We start from the raw sequence: 25,590 nt of genomic DNA, 5'->3' as shown, positions 1-25,590 counted from the left end.
TCCCTTCTTCAATCAACTTATTTGTGGCAAAGGACAACAGAAAGTGTCGTCAATTCTGTTCCTGAGCAGAAGTCAGCCTGGAGTCCATTTTCGACGTGTTCCATCTGAATTGTGAAGAGAGCCTGATGTATGCCTTCCCTCATCTCTCTCCCCATATTCAGGGAGGAGTGGCAATGCTCGGAAGTGGTTAGGGAAATTCTGCTTAGTTGTAGAAAACCAGCTACAAGATCCATCTATTTGTCTACAACATGAAAATGATTTTTGATTTGGGCAACATCTGAGCAAATTCAGCCCACGTCAACTTGGATTCAGGACATTTTGGACTATTTGTTGCATTTGAAATCTTTGGTCCTTGTTCTTAGGTCCCTGAAGGTTCATTTGGCTGCGATCTCAGCTTTACATCATCCCATCCAAGGAAAGTCTGTATTCTAAAACTCCCTATAATGATTTTCAAAGGTATTATTCACCTTTCTCCTCCAGTGAAGGAAATGGTCCTCTTGTGAGAGCTTAATATGGTGCTGGCGGTGCTAATGGGTCTGCTTTTTGACCCAATAGCAACATGCTCATAGCTTGTCTACTGGGAGAGGAGCACCATTCTTGTGGCTATAACATCTGCAAGAAGAATCAGTGAGATATAAGCCTTAATGGCAGATCCTCCGTATGCTCAGTTCTTCAAGAATAAGGTGGTTTTAAGATCACATCCAACATTTTTGTTCCAAGTGGTGTCTCAGTTTCATCTTAATCAGGTTATTTTTTTACCTCACAGTTAGGGTCCTACTAAATTCACGGTCCATTTTGATCAGGTTCACGGTCATAAGATTTTAAAAATTGTAAATTTCATGATTGCAGCTATTTAAATCTGAAATTTCACTGTTGTAATTGTAGGGATCCTGACCCAAAAAGGAGTTATGGGGAGGGACGTTGCAAACTTATTGTAGGAGGTGTTGTGGTACTGCTACCCTTGCTTCTGAACTGCTGCTGGCAGCAGTACTGCCTTCAGAGTTGGGCAGCTGGAGAGCGGCGGCTTTTGGCCAGGATCCCAGTTCTGAAGGTAGAGGTGCCATCAGCAGCAGTGCAGAGGGATGGCATGGTATGGTATTGCCATCCTTACTTCTGTGCTGCCTTCAGAGCTGGGCGCCTGGCCAACAGCCACCATTCTCTGGCCACCCAGCTCTGAAGGCAGCACAGAAGTAAGAGTGGCAATACCGCAACGCCCCTAAAATAACGTTGTGACCCCCCTGCAACTCCCTTTGGTGTCAGGATCCCCAGTTTGAGAAATGCTGGTCTCCCCCCGTAAAATCCCTGTAGCAGTGGTTCCCAAACTTTAACAACCTGTGAACCCCTTTCACTAAAATGTCAAGTCTTGCGAACTCCGTCCTAAAAATAAATATTTCTAGGGATTTTCTCCTTTATCTGAGTATAAATTATAAAAGCAGTGATCTTGGAAATATAAAATTTGTTTTTAGGACCTGCTTATTACACACTATTTATTATTAATTATTATTTATCATTACAGTATTTTTATTACATTATGAAAACACTCTTCCAAGATCTCACTTTCGTAGCTTGTATCACTTTGAATAAGCCTGTTATAAGACAAGGCTCCTATGTTTCATCAAGGAGTATCAGATGTGAAACAGCATGAAGGTATTTAAGAAGACAACTCAGAGTGTTCCTCCTACACAAGCATTCAGGTCTTGAGCAGTCCAGGAAAACAACACACATTACAACAAAGCTTAAACTTGTTCTTCATAATAATTTTAAAAACAATACTAGCTGCCTATTTAATTTTAAAAACAGCAAAAAATATCCACCTTTTCATTTCTTATAAGGAGTCTTGAAGTTTAAATCTCCTCAGTGTGATAGATATGCTTGCTTTGATCTGCTTAGCTCTTGGAAGTCAAGGGGCTCTGGGCTGCTGGCCCTGTGCTACCTGGGATCCCTAGCACATTAGGGAACTTTTTCCTGAGAACTCCCTGTAACATTTCGGGAACCCCCAAGGGTTCATGAACCCAATTTGGGAACCACTGCCCTATAGTATAGGGTAAAAGCACACACAAGACCAGATTTCACAGGGGGAGACCCGATTTCACGGTTCGTGACGTGTTTTTCATGGCCATGGATTTGGTAGGGCACTACTTACAGGTGGGAGTACTTTCTCATCCACAAATAGGCTGCTCTGCCAAATTGGCTGCCTGCTGTATGTAACGCTTAATGTTTTTCCTACTGTTGATCAAGCGAAACCTTTGTTACACTTGGCCCATGGTGCATGATGGAGGTGAAGGGAAGATATGCTGCAATCTGAATAGTAGTATTTTCAGTGCATACAGATCATGAGGAACAAATAGTACACAGAATCTATGTCCGGAAACTGGGGTTTGGTTTGAGGGATGGGCTCATGAGCTTTTAAGCAATAAAATAAAGTATCACTAATTCTTTTACTTTCTGATGATGTCTCGAGATCTTGGAGTTTAAACTACAGTGCTGGTGTTTTCTTCCTCTTTTGTCAAGAAGAAAATGTGCCATGCCAATGTAGTTACTTAGCAAATTTGAAGCAGCTGGCCAGTCTAGGCATCTTAATTTCAGCACTTTTATTGATGTCAAAGATGGAAAGGCAGACACTATTTCTGGAGAGCTTGTTTCCCAATAAAAGAGCAGAGTAGGACAAGGGGGAGAGGAAAGGGAATATAGCTGTCATGCACTGCCAGCATGACTCTCAACTTCACTCTCCTGTTCTTTTTTCATTTCCCCCCAATCCATTTTAATTCACTATGCTAGGATTCAAAGTAGATGAAATCCAATAAGCATCCTGTTTGAAGATGTGGTGATCACTAGAGCCAAGTAAGATAGATGTTTTCAGTAATAGATTAATAATATCTGATTATATTTCTCTGAAGAAAAATATGTTTGAGGAAGTGCCCAGAGGCTTGTTTTTCAGTTTCTGTGAAATTTTGTTTTAACTCTGAGGTTTCAGGAATGAGCTCTGATCATGTCCAGTAACTGTAATTGGTAGGTGCAAGTGTCCAGCAGTCCTTAGGATCAGGCTCTGATCTTGTAAACTTTGCTAATTTGAATTTCAGCTCTGTAGATACTCTAAGTAATATGATTAAACTGAGATATTTATAGCACCACTCTCTTTTTTTCCCCCTTTCCTAGCATTTCCGTGGTTCGGAATGGATATTGGTGGAACATTGGTTAAACTGGTCTACTTTGAACCAAAAGACATTACAGCGGAAGAGGAACAGGAGGAAGTAGAGAACCTGAAAAGCATTAGGAAATACTTGACTTCCAATACAGCCTATGGTAAAACTGGCATTCGCGATGTCCATCTTGAACTGAAAAACTTGACCATGTGCGGACGCAAAGGGAATTTGCACTTCATCCGCTTTCCCACTTGTGCCATGCATAGGTTCATACAGATGGGTAGTGAAAAGAACTTCTCCAGCCTGCACACTACACTTTGTGCCACGGGAGGCGGGGCTTACAAGTTTGAAGAGGACTTCAGAACGGTATGTGGGAAATGCACATAATCTCACTAAGGAGCATCTATCTGTGAGTCCTTCTCCAAAACCAAATATGAGAGAATCTTTCCATTAACTAAAGTTTTCAATAAAATTACCTCTTTGTCACTCCTAGATGGTTACTTTTTTAACTTAAAGAATTGCTAATTGGGAAGAACTATTTAGAACAATACTTCCTTAGGGTGAGAAACTTAGTGGATTGATTTTAAATAAGCAAGCAGACTCTGATTTAAATAATCAATTATAATCCTGTTTTTCATTTGTACTTTTTAGTTATTTTTTTTTTAGTTATTAAAGAGAGGTTGATTCTCTTTGGTTGGTAATCATTAAAACATGTCACCAATTTGCAACTATGTATAGCCTTTAACACTGAATTTGGTATTTTTCTTGCTAAAACCAGGGGGATTTATTTAAGCAAATACATTTCTTATTTACTAATGATGATTAATTCTTTTGTGACTTATTTCAAGATCTGTTTGGATAGAAATTTTAATTCAATGAAAAATGCACCCAAAGCATTTTAAAATTATTATTTAATGAGTTAAATAAGGCTACTGTAGATTTGCTGGATACATTAGAAAAAATAAATTTCTCAAAACATGTTTTGCATTTAAAACCAGGTGATTTATTACACAAAGGAAATATCTGTTGTTAATGAATTGAACTAATTGTTTCTGGTCACCATGTCCTTCAGGAGTTTAGAATTAGATCTCATCATCGCACCTAGTTTTCATTCTTAGATTGGAAGAGGAAAACAAGCTTTCCTCCTTTTTTCAAATCCCAGTCAGCTTCTTAACTTTGAATGAACTATAGTCATTGATTTGAAGTAGCTGAATAAAATATTTTCTCTCTCTCTCTCTCTCTCTCTCTCTCTCTCTCTCTCTGAAAAAGGCTGCCAAACGCTGTTAGCACTGCAACAGGCGCTAGTTCCAGGTCATTAGCCAGTGCAAACAAATACGGCTTATTTTTTTTAAAATTAATTTAAATGATTTTAATAGACTATAGTAAGTTTAGGCCTTTAACAAATATCATAACTTCAAATTAAATTTTAAATGAGTTTATTTTTAAAAAGAAAAATATGTTTAAATTTTAAAAATCTGATTTTTTTAAAAATGATTTTTGTCCAACCTGATGAGAAAAGGGGGAGGCAATATTTCTGTCCTACTCTACCCTTTTGCAATCTCTCAATGATGGATCCATTTGTTTTGATCTCCAGTGAACGGTACTGTGAGTCCAATCATGGTCATCACATACAGCTCATAAGATTAATATGTCTCAAATTCCTAAAACTTACAGGTGCTCATCTTGTGTTCTGGGCACTTATCCCATACGCTAAAATTACTAAATAAGCAAAGGACTTCCCATTAATATGTTCATCTTGGCCCACTCTCTTCTCATCAGCCTTACACAAGAAAAAAAAAAAAAAAAGATGGCCTTTGCAGCCTCCAGGGAAAGCTAAAAAATGTGGCTTCTGACAGCTTGAGTGGGTGGGGGAAGTGAGTTTCAAATCAGAAGACCCATCCTAGAGAAGGCCCTGCCAGCAGCTCTCTGTCATTTGTATTGAGGGAGCTCCAGTGCCCCTGCTGATCTCAGCTGCAACCCTCTGTCACAGGGGGAGAGCAATTAGGTCCTAAACCAATGAGAGCTTGATAAATTAAAATCAGCACTTTGAATTCCATCCAGAAGCTTGTTAGAAGCCATGGCATCCCCCAGAACACAGATCTGAAGTACTGCCAATGTGTAACGTCACTTAGTGCAGAATGCTGCAGCCTGGCTTATTCAGCTTTTGAATCATCCTGAGTTGTATCCATCTGTACAGTACACTGTGGCAGTCTATTTTGAGCATGGATAATAGTGGCAAGGTCTACATCAGAGAGAAAAGGTTGCACAGTGGCTTATTTTGTCATGGACCACAGTTTAAGAATCTGTGTCCTGAAGCATTGAAATGTCATTCTCTGAGTTTCTTGCACACTTGATACTTTTACATGCACACTGTAATGAATTGTAATGTATAACCTAACTATAGGGATGTATATAGCAAAAATTTAGATGCATCCTTTCATAGAAACAGTGTTTAATCTGATTGCATGCATGAAAATCCATGGAGCAATGTATATTGGTAAATTGCTTTGTTTAACCTCTGTAGCCTACTTTTGTATTTTTTCCCCTTGTAACATTCATTTTTGTATTTCATAACAGTATTTCTAAATATCCATGAATTGTACTATCTAGTTTCCTTCAGGATTGCATAGCTCTAGCAGGAAAGTGTCTGCTCTATTATTGCAAAACAACACTTTCATATCCAAGCAGTAGTGTGACTTTTAGTATTGCTGCTGCTTTCTTTTATTCCCCAAAGAATCACTACTTCTTGTCTGTTTGAGAATTGGGTTCCAAATCTCCCTTCTAGCTTTAAATATTTTCCTCAGATTTGATCTCAAATACCCTTATTCCTTCCTATTCTCTCCATTTCTCAAATATTAACTTTTCAGTTCCCCATTTCATATCTCTCCACAGTGATTGGTCCTGATGTTCAGCCTACTCCTCCATCAGTTGGAGTAATGGTTGCCACATTCATAAAACTAAACAAGAAGTTGGTGAAGATTTCTTAGAAGGGGGTGATATATTCTTAATTTCTGGTATAGATGAAGTGGTGAGTGGATACATATTACTATTCTACAGATACAACATTACCACCCCATCCAATCCAGGTGTAGATGTGTAATTAAAACAGTAAGTGACTAAATATTACACTGAAAATAAAACGATTCCCTTACCTCAACATCTTCAAAATGTTAGGGGCTAAAACATCATTTTAAAATCAAACTTTATTTTTGTCGAAGTTTATGGGACCACCGGAGAAGTGGTATAGTATAGCTTCTAGGGCCTACAAACACTTTTTCTGCATTATTGGTCCTTGCCACAGTGAGTCTAAGCACTCCCCACTGGCTTCCACAAATCAAAAGGGACAAAGGACTGTGCATGTGATCAGCAAATCTCATCCAGAATCTCTGTCTGCAAAACTGGGTGGCACTCAACTGGCAGAAACTACACACTTGTACCTTCTTCCTCAGACACTCGATTCAGAGGACCAGAAAAACTAGAGCTACACTGAAGAAGGTTGCCTGATTGAAAGCAGTCCAGTACCATCACCAAATAGCTCACCGTTTGGAGCTGTTCCAATTCTGAGTTGCAGAGGCAGATTCTTAGAGGTGCTAAGCACCTGCAATTCCAAATAAAGTCAGAGGGAATTGAGTTCTCATCACCTCTGAAAATGAAACCTTTAGTCTCAGAAACAAGGAGGCAGGTAAAAATCTCCTATGCCACAGTCAGCTGGATTGCTTTCTAGCCTCCCTCTCTGATGTAGGCTGTTTGTAAACCCTGGTGACTTAGGACAGTGCAGGAGAAAGGCGTGCCTGAGGCTCATCCCGTTGTCCTGGGCAAAACTGATAATTCCCCAGGCCATTGCTGCATTGCTTCTGGCATTTGAGCATTTTCCTTGGTGTTCTAGGATCCAGCTGGATCCATTCATCTCTTAAGCCTATTTCTGTGGTTTCACTTATCAGCCAGAGGGCAATATATAATCCTCAGTGAGGAACATGAACAAGAGTGAGTTAGTAATATGGCAGAATTTTCAGCTTGGCCTTTTTCCTTCCTTCCTGAATGATTTTACTGGTTGCATTTACTTGCAGGCAGCACTGCTGTTCCTGGGAGCTAGCTGTGCTGGCAGTGTTTCTTTACATAGTTTGTCACTCAGTTATGACCATTTTTCATTGGTCTGTATTAAGTCAATTCTTCATGAGTAATAGGTCACAGGGTAGCTGGATCCTGTGAGTAGACTGGGCCCAGCTCCCTGTTGTCAGTATTTATTAGGCCCAACTGAACCAATTAAAAGTGGGGAGGGCTGTACCTGTAGCGAAAAAGGCCTGTAAGAGGATGGGATGAGGAGGTGTGATTGTGGCAGACTGTGCCTGGGGAGAGAAACCACAGAGGAATAGGTCTAACTCCTGTGGTAGCTTCCTGGAACTACCAGGTGCCTATGGAGGTCGCCCTGGGGGCCAGTGTTCCAGAAGGGAAACAGAATTGGCTGAGAGCAGAGCTGGCTATGAGAAGGGATCTGGTAAGCACTGGCGTGCTGCAAGTGGCAGGATTACCTGAGACCCCACTGGCAGGATAGGCCATGAAATCCTAGGACAAAGGGAGAGCTGAGGAACTGTGGGTTTTGGGGTTCTTTGGGTGGGTGGGTGGTCTGTTACACGCTTATGTTTGGACAAATAAACTCACTTAAAGGAGAATGAGTGTGTCAGAGAGTCCTTGTTAAGCGGTGGAGGAGCCCTGCCATTTCACCTGTGGTGGAAAGCTGAGGTACTTTGGCCCTGGTAAAAGGGCAAAATTAGGTGGAACTTTGGTGCCCAGTGAAGAGGGGGAAATCAGAGACAGGGTGCTGCAGAGTGACCCTTGGCTGTGAAGGGGTGCTTAGGTGTCAGGCTCCCTATTTCAGTTTATGTCTGTAAAGAGGACATGGGATTCTTTGCTTGCTCACCTGCAGTATAAATCCTTTGAAAATTCTTTACCTTCTTCTGGAATACCCTGTCTATCCAAAATGCATGTTTCTTCCACAATAAAATGCTTTGTAATATAACAAGAAATAACTCATTCTGTCACTTGGCTTATGTTACAGAGAAAGTCTAGATGAAAGACACTTGAGATGTGGGGTGAGAGATGTGCCTCCAAATCTTTGACATTTCTATAAAAAAAACGGCCATGTTTCCCTACCATATTTATTTAGCTTGTGAATTATAAATCTGACATCAGAACCACTCCCATTGCAGTTAGTGGCAAAATTCTTATGGATTTCAGTGGGTCTAGATGGGGACCTTGTTCTCTATTCTATAGAGAATCAATCTAAGAAGATATCCCTGGAAGCTTCTTAGGCACTTTACCAAGGTGGGAGTGAGGAAGGTAGTTTCTAATCTTTTAAAAATTGATTTGTAAACACTCTCTTTTAAAACAACCTTAGGCATTTTCAGGCAGATTCAAATTGTCTGTTTCTAGGAGTGTATTGTTAGTCACTGCAATGGAAAGTAATAGGGTTAGACTGATTTCTGACAGATGGTGGATCCTGTCGTCCTAAAAGCTTAAATATTTCCGTATTGAATTTAATGAAAACATGTCCATATCAATTATTTCTAGTCATTTTAAGCTGGAATGATACTTTTGTGTGTTCATTAAAATTGTGAACAATTATAAATCAATACACTCAAGAGATACGAATTGTCTTGGTGTACATCTGTTAATTTTATAATGTACATCTTACCTACTTTTTAAATAATATGAAACAGTGGAGCAAAACTACACATAAATGAGAATTGGGAAAGTCTGCTCAGTGATTATTTACTACATGTTTGTTATTCCCAAAAGGCTATTCTTTGTTATTGATAGAATCTTGTTCTATGCCTTCTATGCAGGGCTTGAAAAATCCACTTGCCCACACCCATTAGGAAGATTCCCCAAAGTGTGCCATCAGCTACTGGAAAATCTGACCTTTTGTTTTAAAAGCCCCGATGATTGCAAAAATAACCTTGATGTGAACAAATTATTGATGGGTGCCATGCTGACTGCATAAAGGCAGCTCCCTATGTCTCTATTGCTGCTCATAGCTCTCCAAGATATAGAAGGATGGTGTTGGTTTTACCACTATTGTTCAGAATCCTTTGGGTAGCTGTGATACTGACAAAATTCTTGTTAGTTTTACTCTTCTGCTTGAGAAGGCTAGAAGCTGTCACCTTGGGGCAGAGGAGTCAACAGTGGAATCTTGGGAAAGGTAAAGTAGTGAAAACTCTTACTGTCACCATCACCCTTAGAAGCCAGGAAGCTCTGGTGAGGAGAACAGAGAATGCTCCTTTCTTCGCTCCAGCTTCCAAAGGAGGTTGGGGGAGAGAGGATCTTAAAACTTATCAGATACCTGCTATCTGCAGACTGATATAAAAGATGGAGCCTCTCAAGGGGGGAGGGAGGTCCAAGAATAGCACCCTGGTAGGTATCCTAGCCACCTCCCCTTTCTCAACAGCTTGGAGTGGGACTGTCCTTGAATAGTGGAACCCCACCCATCATTCATGTCAGTCTGTTTCTAGTATGGCTTGTTCTTTGACTTGTAAGTGATGGGCAGATTTCCAAACCCTGTATGGGGATGAGTAGGAATGAGGTAAACTAGAAGAGAAGTAGGTTCAGAAAGATTTTTGTGGAGAGGAGGCAGAATATTAGGGGAGGAAGTGGAGAACACCATTGTAGCGGTAAAGGTATACTGTGATCTGTTATACAAAAGAAAATGGAAAAATTAGAGTGAGACCTGGAAGAGAGAGAAGGCATAACAAAAACCAGAGCTGTAGCAAGTGGGGCTATTGCAGTTGATACAATTGGATTAAAAATGCACTTGCAAAATATTAAATATTAGAAATAAGTTTATATATTTCCAAGAAAAATCCAAAAAGGAACAACTGTAACTTTAAGCTATATTTAGATGGGATTCCAAAATTCAGATTTTATATAGAACACCCAAAAACATTGTGTAAGTTTGAATTGGTTTTGAAAACACAAATACAACTGAATTTGTATGTAATGTGTCTTTTTGACTTCATTTAAAAAAAATGTATACTCATCTCTGCCCTGGCAGGTCCTAATGAGACCATTTATTCTTTGCAAATATTTCAGGTTTATCCATTGATGTTCCTGAACAGGGCTGAGTCATCTTATGCTTTGTTATTAGAGTCTGAGGGCAGGTCTACACTTAAAACGATGCAGCTGCACCTCTGTAGTGCTTAAGTGAAGACGATCCTACGCCAACAGGAGAACTTCTCCCATTGATGTAGCGCTATCTATACGGGTAGGGTGGGGGGAGGGCTAGGTTGATATAACTACATTGCTATGGGGTGTGGATTTTTCACACCCCTCCGTGATGTAGTTATACCAATATAGCTCTGTAGTGTAGACCTGGCCTCAAACACGTCATTTACTTGCAAAGAAATTTTTACTCTGATCCAGCATAGTCAGACTTTCCTGTGGATAACTACTTTACTAATGTCAAGGACTTAAACCTCCCAAAGAAGCAAGAAATGTTCCCCTATACTGTGGGGAGGGGGAAGGGGAGGGAAATCAATCAGTAAAGGCCCCATTCACAGGGTCAGCTGCCACTTCCCTGGTGGCAACTGTCTGGTGTCATCTTTCTCCCTGGAGTCAAGTCAATTTATACTCCCCTTGGGTGTGACCGGTCTCCCTTTGTTCATTATTACACCTGCCAGAAAGGTCTTTATGAAAGCATTTGAAAAACATACTCTTTGAGCGGGTGTACTATATTTGGGAGTGGGCATGGAGATGGAGTAGTCTCTGTTCTACAAACAGTGGCTTTTGTAGCATCTGTTGACTTCTCCAGCACACCACTGTACCCCACTGTCTAACCCTGGAACCTGCCTATCTTTGGAAATTATCTATTGTAGGGAAGGCATAGAATATGGCATTGCTCCCTCTATGGTCACACTAGTTTCCAAGCTTGAGATAAACTTGTCTATAACTTCCTGCTCCTGATGGTTTTTCAGGCCTTCTTAAGAACCTCTCTGTTTTGTGGCCATCATAAGTGTTTCCAAAACACTCCAATAAAAATGTAATAGGAGGTCCCAAACAAAGCCATTTGTGCAATGCAGTAACAAAAAACAAGAAATGGCTCCCACTTTAAACAAGTAAAACTCACTGTAAACTTCACAAGCTCCAATCTTTCCCCTCAAGAGTCCTGTTTGTTTGTTCAGCTGTTTCATCCTCCCAACCTAAAATTATATTTGTATGTATGTTGCGAGCTGGGGAGACGCTATAATGGACAGCAGAATGCTTGTTATCAATAACTTCCTGGGGACAGCAGCTTCAGCCAGAGGGGATCTGGCTTTGTACATTCACTTTCTCATGTGAAAGAGGTGATAGAAGGCTGGAAAATATCAGCAAATACACTGAAGTTAAAGGAGACCATCCTTATTTAATGTAAAAGCTTTCACACAAATCTTTGACCTTTATCATGCATTGTGTACAAAACTTTGGTTCTTTTTCAGCAAAACTGGGTCTTGGAAGGTTGAAGCCAGGATGGATCAGAATATGGCAGAATGATGTCACCAGGAAAGAAATAGACCTACTCAATACCATGGTTAAGGTCTAAGGCAACATCTTTTTTTTCTGAGTCTACTTGAGTCACTTTTATGAAGGATAGATTTTTGGTTAATGAACAGACCTGGTTCTCTTTCTCATGCTACCACTGACTTATAGTATGATATTGGGCAAATAAAGCTTTCTGTAATTCAGTTCCCTCACCTGTAGAATATGAGTAAGTAATACTTAGCTCATAAAGCTGTTCTGAAGCTAAAATAATTAATGGTTATAAAGAACTTTCAGCCACCTAAATTCAGGGGCAAAACTTGTGACAAAATGTTTTGTAATGAGATAAAATAATTGTTCTCTAGTAATTTTTTTGCTGCGAATATTGTGTGAGAAAGAGAGCAGAGGAAGGACTTTTTTCAGATGATTGTGCAGCAACTGACCCAGCAGAGACACCTGAAAACAGGGCAAATTTCCATTTCCCTGTTACCATGGATTGAAACTTTTTCATCCCCTGGGTTTAGACAGCAGATCTGTTAAATCCTCCTCTACTTCCCCTACATTCCATTTCTCTCTAATGGAGCTCTGGATGGATCCCAAGCGTTGCAGAAATTAGAATTTTTGCTGTCAGAATCATAATTTTGTTCCCATCATTCTTCTTGATACTGATACTTCAGGTTATTTTATTCTTAGGGCTGTGTTGTTATACTTTTCATTATATGAAATTGACTTATTGGAGAGACACAAACATTTACAGATTATTATTATGGTGCAATGTTGAATGAGATTTTAAGTCCACAAGTTTTTGAAAGTCAGAATAAAGGGTCATATAACTACTAATTATGGCCCCTTGTTAATATATATTATATCAGATGTTTATTATGCAGCATGTTCACACAGCAATGAACAATGTGTGATGTGAGTTACAAATAAAATGTATTGGAAAGTAACTATATTTCATTCCACTTCTTCAGTAATATAGAGAAAAGTGAATTTTCCTTTGTTATTTGTGTATATTGCATCTGTCTACAGATGCATCTATGGTATGTAGTATTTTGCCTTCCTGCATCTGTGTTGTGTGACTATGTGAGGAAAGATCCTTATAATATATGCACATATTGGGAGAGGATTATGGTTACTGTAGGAAACTTTACTCTGAATTTGGAGCAATTAAAAGTTAACCTCAGGGTTGCATTTAGCAAGACCAAAAAATGGTTTCCTCTGTAATTAATGAGGGATGGTGGGGTTCATGTCTCAGGATGGAGCACATCTTTTCTGGTTGCTGTTCATTCAACTAGAGAAGTGGCAATCTAATAACTGGGGATTGTTCCAAATCCGCATGTTTATAAAGCAGCTTTATAAGGTTACTTTTATTAAACTTATTTAAAATTTTAGTTTTTCCAGCTCCTTTTCATTCTCCTCATTCATCATGTAAACAGTGCAACCTAGTACACCTGAGCAGGGGATAGTTATATTTTTTTCTCTCTGCATCCTTCCCCCGTATTGTTTACTCCCTTGATATGGACTCAACCCCTGTGTCATCTTGAAAGAGATACTTTCCACAGAACTGTCCTATTATACAAGCAGGAAGCATCAGTCAGTCTGAGCCTATTAAGTAATATGTTATGACGAGCTTGAGTCCAGTCATGGGTGGCTTATGATGTTTCATAGGAAAACATCCTTTTTAGACAAAAGTTATTTTATATCTCTTCTTGCCATATTCTTTCATTATCAAGGATTATTTCTATGCACATGGGATTAGTTTCTTACATTTAGATCATGGAGAATGATGACTTCCAATATGTGTTTTCATGAGACATCCTAAACTGATCCACCTGTATAACCTAAGGAAGAAACAGCTTTTTTAAAATCTGTGGATAAAAAGGTGCTGTAGAAGTGTAAATCCTTACTAATAATGTTTCTGTATTTTCTGATGTGCCAATAGCACATCTTACACATTTAAATTTTCCCCCTACTTTCTGTTTTATAAAGCATGGACTGGGGGATCGTGGTATTTTAGCTATGAAGTTACTTAAGTTTAGATTTCAATGAAGTGTTTGATTTGAATGTTTGAATAAATAGATAACTGCATCCTGGGAAATGCTGCTGTCTATGCATGTCAGATACTGTTAAACAGCTGCAGAGTAGGTTTCCCTGCAGAGTTTTCTGATTAATCTGAACTCTGACTTGGTGGCAGCAGTTTGCCGTGCAAGTAGTCCAGAAAATCTCTTTAAGGCAAAGGGAACCTGAAGCTTGTACTGCAGTGATTTTCAGCTTGTGGTCCGTGGACCTCTGGGGCCGCAGACTGTCTAAGATTTCCAAAGAGATCCGCACCTCCATTTGAAAATTTGTAGGGGTCCACAGATGAAAAAAGGTTAAAAACCGCTACTGTACTATATAGTACTGATTATTTTGCGATATGCCTGTTGTTGGGCAGACAACAATCTATTTTTACTTGACTTCTGGCTTAAATAGAACTTTGGCTACTTTAATAGTGACACATTATGCAACTCAAACAGTACAAAGTGCTTCATCAGAGCCTTTTGCCCTTCTCTGTGTTGCATGTGTTGAACTAACAAATGTTCATTTATTAACTTCTTGGTCTCTTCCAGATTGCTGACCTGCAGCTCCATAAACTGGATGAGCTGGACTGCTTGATCCAGGGCCTGCTGTATGTTGATTCTGTTGGGTTTAATGGCCAGCCAGAGTGCTATTATTTTGAAAATCCCACAGATCCTGAACAGTGTCAGAAAAAGCCTTACTGCCTTGATAATCCATATCCAATGTTGCTGGTTAACATAGGCTCAGGGGTCAGCATCCTAGCAGTGTATTCCAAGGACAACTATAAAAGAGTTACAGGGACCAGGTAAGGATGCTATATATACGGGGTCAGATTATTGCCACTTCCCTCACTGTCCCTCCATAGAAGACAGCTTGGAGATACATTAATCCATTGCAGCTGCTGGGGAGCCTTTGCCAGGGACCTAGGGACCCCAACTGAATTTTTAAGTTGCCCTCTCCTCAGAGATGCTTGCATTGCCAAAACCAAAATACTACATTATTTCACTTGCTGTTGACCATTTAAGTACAGCAGTGTGTAATTAATTTTTTAATTATATAGAAAAATTACAAGAATTATACAAAGTATCAGAGGGGTAGCGATGTTCGTCTGTATCCACAAAAACAATGAGTCCGGTGACACCTTAAAGACTAACAGATTTATACGACGTATCTAAGCATAAAATATTATAGCAATTCATACATTAGGGAATGAAAGTATTCCTATATGTGATGAATATTGGGGGTAAGATTAATTAAACTAAAAATTTGGTGGTGGTTGTTTTAAATTATTGAAGCATTTGCTAACATCCTTTTGATTTTTTTTCTATTAATAGTATGAAAGAAATATGAAGTTTGGTACAGTAGATCCCAGCTTGTTTAATCCTCTCTAGCAATGATAATTAGATGTCGTTTCTTCAATTTTGGGGGTTTAGGGGGTTCGGCCGGGGCTCGTCCCCCTCCGGAGCGGTGGGGAACCAGACCGCCTTGCTACTTTGGTCAGGTGTGTCGGGGAACTAGCCTGGCTGTGCGGCAAACAGTCAGTAGCTCAGGACCTCAGGCAGGGCTGAGCAAACAGTTCAATAACAGGCCCAGACCCTGGGTCGGGGCAGGGCAGTAGAAAGTCAATTGCTCAGGCCCTCAGGCAGGGGCTGCACAGACAAATAAGTTTAGGAGGCCCAGGTCCTGGCTCCGAAGGACCTAAGAGACGGGGGAGACTGCCACCCGCACGTTGGGTGGCAGGGGGGACGCAGGCCCTCCCACTCCACTGCATCCCAGCCCGGGGCCCTAGCAGCAGCAGATGGTCCGTTGCTATGTCAGTGGGAATCCTGACCGCAACACACTGACATCGGCTCTGGGTGTGCTGCAGCCAGACTAGGGTTGGCTGCCACCGGGCTATTTCCTACCTCCCCCTCTAGAGGTACCTGCGTCTGGACGGAGTCTTCCAAGGAATCAAGCACTATGGGCTCCTCTGGATACCGGCAAGCGGTAGGCTTTTTTGTGGGGGAGGGATAGCTCAGTGGTTTGAGCATTGGCCTGCTAAACCCAGGGTTGTGAGTTCAATCATTGAGGGGGCCACTTAAGGATCTGGGGCAAAATCAGTACTTGGTCCTGCTAGTGAAGGCAGGGAGCTGGACTCGATGACCTTTCAGGGTCTCTTCCAGCTCTAGGAGATAGGATATCTCCATTAAACAAAAACAAAAAACTTGCCACCAGTAGGCTTAACAGCTTCTCTGGGGTCTGGTCGGCATCAGGCCTTGGCTGGTCTGGCCAGTCCTCGGGTCGGTTGCCAACTGCAGGAGTCTCCCAACTGGGAGCTAGGCCACAGGTGTCTGGCTTCTCCAGTGGCCAGGCCTCTAGTGAGCTCTGGGGTTCGGCTTGTACTTCCCGTCCTGCACCCTGACCTCTGGGGGGCAGGTGCAAGCTCTGCCCACTTTGGCGTCCGGAGGGGCTCGTCCCTCTCCAGGGCGGCGGGGAACCAGACCGCCTCACTACAGGGGGGTTTGGCAATATTTCTAATTGTATTTGTTGTTTTCTATGACTCCCCCTTCATTCATATTAAAACCTCCCAATGTTGCATCTTTTCTCCCACTCTTTTAATGGGTAATCTGTGGCAACGCTCTGTTGTTTCCCCACTCCTCTTTTTGATTAATGTAGAGGATATGAAACTCACTAATGTTCTGTTCTTCATAAAGCTTGACTGTATATTCAGACCTATGGATAGATTACTTAAACACTAAAGGCACACTGAAAATTTCACTGTTTTTCATTACACATAAGATATAGAACATGTTTTTGACTTCAGCCTATATATATAGATATGTGTGTGTGTTCTGCTTTTTTCCTCCATGAGTAATATATTTTCAGTGTGGATGCACAGGAGACCTTTACCTTGAAAACTCCTTTGCCTTTAGCATTCTATAGTCTTGAACTATTTGTCTGTTTCCCAGTATACAGTACAAACAAACAAACTGATAGTAAACACTCACCTTTTAAAGCTATCGGGCTTGGATGTCCTGTTACACACATTTCTCCAAACTTTCCTGTCAACGTGCCTAAGTCATGGCAACGAGGCAGTAGTTTGGCCTATTCACTCCTTGACCCCTTTGCTGAAACAAGAGTGACAATGAGTCCAAGGTGGGACAGTATTTCTATGGAGTGGACAGCTGTCCATCTAGAAAATGAACTATTAACTCATTCCACAAAGGCTACTTGCTGCTGACTTAGGTCAATTTAGAACCAATTAGATAATCTCAGATCTGAATACTCACAATGAAGTACCACTACAGCATGTTTGATGTTTAAGCAATAAGAAATATACATGTTGTTATCATTCAGATTTTTTAATTAGTTAAAAATTATTCACATAACATACGGGATCGTGGGCATGATTCTCCTCTTACAACTCTACTGACGTCAATGGAGCTATGGTGTGTAATTCAGCTCAGTTGATGTATATGAGGATTTTCATCTCCAGGCCTCTCATGCTGCACTGAGCTCACATAAATTAAATTTAAATTAATGGAGATACCCTATCTCCTAGAACTGGAAGGGACCTTGAAAGGTCATCGAGTCCAGCCCCCTGCCTTCACTAGCAGGACCAAGTACTGATTTTCCCCAGATCCCTAAGTGGCCCCCTCAAGTATTGAACTCACAATCCTGGGTATAGCAGGCCAATGCTCAAACCACTGAGCTATCCCTCCCCCCGCAGGGGATGGCTCTGTAAATTCAACTTTAAAAAACGTTGGAGCTCAGATCTGTTAAGGCTGAAGGTTCATAAATCTGGAGTTGTTATGCAAATATTCAACATCCTAATATGCATGTGATAAATATGCACTACTTTATTTACATAACCAACAAATATCCTGATTATCTGAGCTGAAGCCTGACAAGGCTGCAGCATGGAACAAGCTTAAGAAACGTAAGAATTGCCATGCTCCTTGCTGGCTTTGGCACCTGTAAGTAACCCTGGCTGCTGCTTGTGGCTTTGCCCAGCTACATCTTGCCCAGAACTGGAGAGCTGCAGTTGGTTTCTAGGATTGTTGCTTGCCTTGGGCTGGGAGAGTATCTGGCTGTTTCCTGTTATCAGCTGAGGGATGCTTTGGCTGGGCTGCTGGTCCCTTGCTAAGTGCCCAGCTCTGGCTGCTCCTTGCCCATTTCTCCCTGGCTTGGGGGTGCTTTGGTTGTTGATTACCAGTGATTTCCACTCTGACCCCTATGACCAGGGAGAGATGGCTAGAGTGCTGCCCACAGGTGCTTGAGCTGTAGTTCCAAGTCTATGGCCATGCATGGGAGACAAAGTGTGCTGTAGGTTGCATCCCTGTGATTTGAGTCCTCCCAGCTGGATCTTCATAATTAGAATCCCTGGGCTTCTAATCATGGAGATTCTACTGGGCATGACTCGTAACCATAGATTCAGCCTAGAGTATGTCTCCTCATCGTTCCAAATCAGGAGATGTGAACCTCTAGACAGGAACTATGCAAAGAGCAAGTAAAAGCAGGAGACAGAGAATGTCTGGATGGCACTTCTTAGAGCTGCCTGGTGCCTAAGAACTCTTCTCATTTTAGTCTCGGAGGTGGAACGTTCCTGGGTCTGTGCTGTTTGCTGACTGGCTGTGAGACTTTTGAAGAAGCACTAGAAATGGCAGCTAAAGGAGACAGCACCAATGTCGATAAACTGGTAAAAGATATTTATGGGGGAGACTATGAACGATTTGGCCTTCAAGGATCTGCTGTAGCATCAAGGTACATATTTAACTGGTTGTTTTCAAAGAGCTTATTAGAAATTTGCTGTGCACACTAAACTGAGCTCTCAATGCCTACCCTATGTCCTGTGTCTGTATATAAAAGTCATCTAGCTGTATTATAGTGTTTTTACTTAGGATCTCTCTCCTGTTTTTGTTTTCTAATAAAGTATAAAAATATTCAAAGTCTAGCAAATACAATTTATTTTAATTTAAAATACAGTAATTTTGAAAGAAATACCTTTACCCATTGTAACTGTAATTCACCCATTGTGTTTTCTTTATTAAGAGGTCTTTTCTCACATGTCCATGTTATGTAGGGTTGCCAACTCTGACTGAAGCTATTTCGGGAGATTCCTCCACCCGCCCCCCCAATGACATAATGTCATTTTCTTAAAATAGCTATAAAAAAATCCCCTGGATTGCTTTCAATACTCACTGGAAGATGGATGCTGATTCCGGGAGACTCCAGGCCAGTCCTGGAGGGTTGGCAACCCTAATGTTATGCCCAGAGTCAACAGCATGAAATCCAAGCAAAACTGTTTATATTATACGCTTAGTAAAGTGGATTTGTGGAAATTTAACCTTTCTGAATAACTTAAAATAAAAAGGACTGTGATATTTCCAACACAGCTTTGGCCACATGATGAGTAAAGAAAAAAGAGATTCCATAAGTAAAGAGGATCTGGCCAGAGCTACCTTGGTCACTATCACCAACAACATTGGCTCCATTGCTCGCATGTGTGCATTGAATGAGGTAAGTCTGCAAATTCGCTGTAAGTTTCATTGAGGCCTCTAGCATTAGTGCAGTGCAGATAACAAAAACAGTAAGTGCAAAATGCTTATATACCTATTCTATGACTGCCCCGCTAGATAGATGCACACATTTAATTTTGGCTCCTAACTTTTTTGAACTCTACTTATCTCCATTATAAGGTACTCTTTGCTATAAGGCACAGGACATTTGGATTTTAAAAAAATCTACAAGGTTTTATAATAAATGAACACTCCTATAATTAATGATCCCCAGAGCCATTCAGCTGTTCTGACTCTTTAGATCACAGGGACATTAATATCAGCGCGTATAGCGAATCAATTCTAATTATCTCTTGGTTTAGTAGCTCTTGTTGTTATCCCACAAACAATAAAGTATGACTGCAACATTGTCATTGCGTTGGTTTTTGTATGTGTTTGTTTCATGACCTGGTGGTCAAGAACTATTCATGGAGTTAGTTTTTAGCTCTAAGTACTCTCCATTTTCTGGAAAGTCATCTTCAGTCATAAGGGTTTTCTACATTCTTTTTGCTTTCAGCTTCTTTACAGTGTTGCCTTGTGGCATGGAGTTCAAGCAGCATTGTACAGGGCTATCAAAGCATCGAGAGTTACAACAGAGATCCACGTGTGTTGCATTAAGAGGAGAAAAAAAGATAACTAATGACCCTCTGCAATGTGTTGCGCCGCTACAAAGACATTTTTGACTCATTTGTTTAATGGACAGTTTCTTTTAACTGGATGATCTGTAGAATTACTAGGGAGAATGGACAGATGTGATAAATAACTTGCATTTCATAGAGAACATCTGAATAGATTTTTCCCCACCAGCACTTTGATCTTGTTTGTTATGCTTATTTCAGTTGTATGACACAAAGGAAGAACAATTGTTCACAATATGTGATGGGCTAGGCGTACAGAGAAAAATCCTAGGCTGAATAATTAATAAAATAAATATTTTTGTTTTAGAAGCAAACAGTTTGCTCCATGTGATTCACTGGTTGGGATTAATCCAATAACCAGTTCCTGATCTTCTCAGAGAAAGGCAAAGCTATACCCCTACCAGCAACAATGCACATATCCTGTTGTGAAGCATTGTGTGTTGGGTCAGGGCCATGATGATGATTCCTTTGTGACTCGCTGGCGAAACCAGTTTAGGCCATGAAGCATGAGATTTGATGAGTCTTATGACTGTAGCTTAAACATATTAATGAAAAATATTAAATATGAAGATGAAGAATAAATAGATAAAAGATTCTTCCTCCTGGACTTCAGAGCTGGGATGGCTTGCATAAAGCTGGCAATAGTGTGTAAATTCCATCACCTGGACATTTTTGGGTACATATCAATGAAACACTGTCCCATAAATAGGCACAAAGGACCCCCCTCTACTGTTCACAGCTGGGGGAAGTGCTCTACATCTTCCCTCGTTGCAGAGCACCTAACAAACCATATAAAGTGTACAGTAGCCCTCCATGCTGCACCATCAATAAAGATTTCACTGTACAGCTAAATTGGCCACACATATATATGCTATGTAGCCTTCCACAGTTGGGCTACAGTTGTTAATGAAAAACACTACACAGTGTACATCATATGTCATTTTCAGGATGTCATAACTTGATCTGATCAGATCTGAATTTCATCAGAATGCCTCATTGGTTGAAGGCTGCTATGTTTCAACTTTCATTTTGGCTGTAGGACTGTTAAAAGGGTTGCAAGAACTTTATCTGATAATAATAGCGTGTTCTTATTCTCCTTGTACTCAAAAGTGGCTGAACTCTGTTTACTTAAACTTCCACACAAAATGTATCCCTGAGCAGAACCCAGGTCTAGAAAGTTTTATACCAAAAGGTGATCGTTCCAGAAAGTTACAAGTGACTGAAAATAGAAGGTTAAAATTGAAATGGTCATGCCAATTTCATTATTGTAGCCATATTTCCTTCTGTTAGTCCCTATGGAATCTTTAATGGGATTTTTAATCAGTTGTCCAACCAATTAATTGGGTTTTTTAAAAATAATTTGCCATAAATCTTGTGATAGGATAGTGAATGATATGTATGAATAGTTTTCTTTTAGGTTTAGGATCTTCAATAAAAAGTGTGTATGTTCATGTCAGATACCATTTGTTTTGATTTTCTAATAACTTCATGGTCATATTTGGGGGGAAAAAGGAAAGTTTATTAAGAATGAAGTTAAATTTGTTCCTAAACAGTTTGCTAGTGTTCCGTTAACAGAAATGTATTGCATATGTCTTTGCCGTCGGTTTGCAAGAAATGTGTTTTAGAGAGTAGAAAGCACTGTCTGCTTGGGGAATGCAGAATGCTGCTGCCCATTTTTAACCTTAACCTGTAAAATACTGACTTTTTCCACATCTCCAGCCAAATAAGTTCATAGGAAGATATGTGAATGTATGCTTATGTGGCCACATAAGCAAAGGGTTAATTAGAAGTTTTCTATCCTCCATTACTGTAAAACTGCATTATCTAAATAAAGCTGTTGTTGCTAAATATAGTCTCATCTGCGCATTTGACTGTTCTTTTAGCCATGTTAATATAAATAACTAGACCATGATGTACTTCAGCACTATCCAATATCTTACACATTTTGAGTGTGACATCCTCTTCAGACTACACCCTGGACAGTGCTAAAGGACATCATGGTCTAGTTATTTATATCAGCATGGCTAAACTACTTGGAAAAGAACAGTCAGATGTGCAGATGAGACTATATTTAGCAACAAAAGCTTTATTTAGATAATGAAGTTTTACAGTCATGGAGGACAGAAATCTTTTAACTGACCGTCTGGAGTCTGTGGCAAACACAAGCATATGTTATCATTATCTTTAGAGATAATTCTGTGGATATTCAGCAAAGACTGTTAATGAAATATATCATCATCCAAGCTCCCAACATGAGTCTTATGAGCTTTTGCACGTTCAGGTACTCACTTGCTGTTGAATTGTTGACTTGCTGGATGTGAACTATTTTAAAATGACGAATGCTAGATTCTGTTTCTCTTTGTACATCATCACCAGAACTGGATTCAGTGGGGTAGTATAGGTGTAACTGAAGGCATAATGGGCTACAGGAACTTTAATTACAGGTGGTTATGTGTGAAAAGGGTTGGTTTGACCTTTGATTGGCTCTTAGATTGAAATTGGAGAGGTAGTTTTTTGTTGGTTGGTTGTTTTTTTTTTTCAATGCTTTTCCATATAAACTGAGCACAGCTAACATTGAAACCAGTGAGAGACAATAAATGTGGAACCTCACCCTGCCATTTTACAGTCACTTTTCAGAGTGGAACCACAGTTTGGGAATGATGTTTACAGATGCCTTCACCTGTATCTCTAGAGTAATCCTTACCAAATACCCTTCAAAGGTTCGCCTGGAGTCAGGTGGATTTGTTGATTATCTTGACTCTTCAAAGGCTGCTTCCCTTAATAAATGAAATATTAATAAAAACATTTATGTAATAAATTACATACGAAATAACATGGAAATAGCTTTGCTAACTAACACTTCAGTTTTACCACATCAGAGAAATATCTCATAGTATCATGCATCCTGTAAGCGCCATGTGATTATATGTATGTAACACATTAGTGACATATTTTATCCTGTCCTGCAAATAAAATATGCCTGCCTGCTGCCACTTGTCTCCTTAGTAAACACAGCTCCTTACTGCTTAGGGGGTTTCAGTTGGGGGGAATTAGGGGTGCATTGCTATGATGTATAAAGTTGAAAATTCCCAAGTGTTTTTTTTCTCAATAGAAATAAAATTGCATGTCTAAAGCAGCACACATGCTGAATTTAGTTTTATTTTTCATCTGTCTATTGTTATTTTACAGAACATTGACAGAGTGGTGTTTGTAGGAAACTTTCTCAGAATCAATATGATCTCTATGAAGGTGCTAGCGTACGCTATGGATTATTGGTCCAAGGGACAGCTGAAGGCTCTATTTTTGGAACATGAGGTAGGGAAATGTATCCATTAAATTCCTTATTAGTTATAGGAAACTATTTCTGTGATGTTTGAGTGTACAGAGTTGCCACAGAGAATGTTTCTCTTAAAAAGCCAAAGGGGGCAATAGACTAGGTGAAAATGGCCTTTAACTCAGGAGGTGGTTTGAAGATTTAAATCCCTGAATTGTAATTAGTTTGGGTGCTCATCTTGCTGGATTCACTTTCATTTAATAAACCTCATACATCTGCCCAAAACTTTCTCTGGCATAAGACTATGCATGCAAAATTTCAGGCCCGATACTTGTTTTGGTTGGTTGGGATTTTGTTATTACAAAATGTCAAATGGTGTCGAAATTAGATTAATAGGGTTAGAATGAAAACTGCCTTACCATAAGTGCGGAGCCAATATAGTGGTTCCATAACAAGTACTGTTGTGACCTTTGGTTAGTCACAAGAAGCTGTGTAAGGCTTATAATGATACAACTGGGCCCTTTTCTTCTCCCATTGAAATCATTTAATTACAATTCACGTGTTGAATACTGGTATAGGATGACTGCTCTCACAAGATGTATATCTTTTTAACTGCCTTATCAGTGCTGAAAGCATCATAAGTATTGTGCTACTTGGTTGTACTTCAGAATTTCTGATAGTTATTGTTTCTGTTTTTAAGGGTTATTTTGGAGCTGTTGGGGCCCTTCTGGAATTGCTTAAAATGACAGAAGATCAGTGACAAAGCCAACTGGAAGTAGTTACCTGACAAAGATGCTGCTGGATAGAATGAAAGTCACTATAAGGATGGAAATGAAGCCATTATGGCAGTTCTACCTGCTGGATTTGTAAATAATTTAAAATCCTTTTAGCTGATCTCTAACTTTTGGGTTTTGAGTTTATATTTCAAAATTCATACTGGGAATAAAAAGGTTTTTTCTGTATACTGTATTTTTTAGGGGGGGGAGAAAAAACTGTGCAATGTGGCCAAACAATATTTTATGGATTGATTTTAAAAAGTGCATACTGTTTAAAAAAGGACCTATACTACGAGAGACCTGCATTTCTTCTGGGGTTTACTGATTAGTGTGGTAATTTTAACTTCATCTAGTAATCACTCTAGGAGATTTTTATCTTATATTTTTCATGACGTTTCATGATTTACTCTTGGTTTCAAATGAAACTACAAAGCTGGCACATTTTACTGTGAACACTAAACTAATTGATTTTGTTGCCTTCACTTTTTTTATTTAAAAAGATACTCTTCCCTCTCATCTCTCCTCCAAAAAGATGCCCTTTCTTTGACTACATGTGTTTCTGTTAACAAAGAGGTAGTAGCAGACACACTGAGATGGAGATAAGATTTGTGTAGTCACTGGCACCTTTTGAAGTCATGAACATGAGTTAACTGCTCATTGTGTCACCAAAGCCCCTTGCATTTTGGCCTATTCCTTTCTGAAATTTTTGATTACTGGGTCAAAACTAAAACAAAATCTTGTTATGGTAAAATTCATCTATAAAAAGAGCTCTGCGGTACAGAAGTTATTTATACAGTATATATTTAGCATTAGAAAATAACAAGGGAGAGTAATTTCAATATGTCTGAGGACTTTACTGTAGTAATTACATAACTTTTTAAATTTTGTCTTCATCAGATTTGTTATTGTTATTCAAATCCCAGTTTCTAAAATTAGAACCAATACTTATTGTATCATATATTGGATTAGGAACTGAAGTTTAATTTTGCCTCCAGGACTTGGTAAAGTCTGAGTATTTTTCCCTAAATCATTCTGTCTTACAAATCTGTATTTGAAATACATCTTTTTTCATGTGTCACATGATGTATAGGGTCCATCAGAGGGACAGTATAATTTTAGGGAGCATGTGTTCTCGCTGATGTATTTTGATTTTATGTTTTTGTTTCTGAACACAGTCATTAATTTCCATCTCTCTCAAACCTTGGATAAATTGATACTAACAGAAGTGTTGACTTGTCTGCTATAAATAAAGCCCTTTACTGTGTGATGGTTTTTAATGATTCTGTGGAATTCATTTCTTTAAACCAAACTATATAAAGTACATAGTAGTATTAATTTGGTTAATCTTCCTGTTGTTTTTACGATCTGTACCTGGTACTTGTTTTTCCTATGTTACATCACTTTGTCATTTCCTACTTTGATTCGTCCACTCATTTGAGACTTTGTTGTATTGCTTATTATGTGACAGGTTTAAAGTTTTGCCATTTTACATTTTGACTTTTTTCATCGGTTGTATGACTTCTATGAACCACAACGTGTGGAAAAACTTTTAACATAATTAACTGTAACATTCCTGAAAGAGTTACAGATGGGATATATTTGACTGAATACTTCTAGTCCAATATGAACAATATAAGTTACATTAAGCTTTTA

The 25,590-nt window shown here is 39.6% G+C and overlaps 1 protein-coding gene across 2 annotated transcripts in view; it reads left to right on the top strand.

The window, feature by feature from the left end:
- The window catches only part of PANK1 (pantothenate kinase 1), a 37,252-nt gene extending 12,043 nt beyond the window's left edge, over positions 1–25,209 (top strand). For both annotated transcript variants that reach the window (XM_054035258.1, XM_054035260.1), the window contains exons 2-7: positions 3,157–3,509; positions 14,264–14,517; positions 18,279–18,455; positions 19,088–19,211; positions 23,077–23,202; positions 23,862–25,209. In XM_054035258.1, the coding sequence (XP_053891233.1) occupies positions 3,157–3,509; positions 14,264–14,517; positions 18,279–18,455; positions 19,088–19,211; positions 23,077–23,202; positions 23,862–23,921 (1,094 nt within the window). In that variant the 3' untranslated portion in view covers positions 23,922–25,209. The remainder of the gene's footprint in view (positions 1–3,156; positions 3,510–14,263; positions 14,518–18,278; positions 18,456–19,087; positions 19,212–23,076; positions 23,203–23,861) is intronic.
- The last annotated feature ends 381 nt before the right edge of the window (positions 25,210–25,590 follow it).

This window comes from Malaclemys terrapin, chromosome 7 (assembly GCF_027887155.1).
Source record: "Malaclemys terrapin pileata isolate rMalTer1 chromosome 7, rMalTer1.hap1, whole genome shotgun sequence".
Lineage (NCBI taxonomy): Eukaryota > Metazoa > Chordata > Testudines > Emydidae > Malaclemys > Malaclemys terrapin.
The sequence above is the reverse complement of the archived record's forward strand: the minus strand, read 5'-3'. Positions and strand labels throughout refer to the sequence as shown.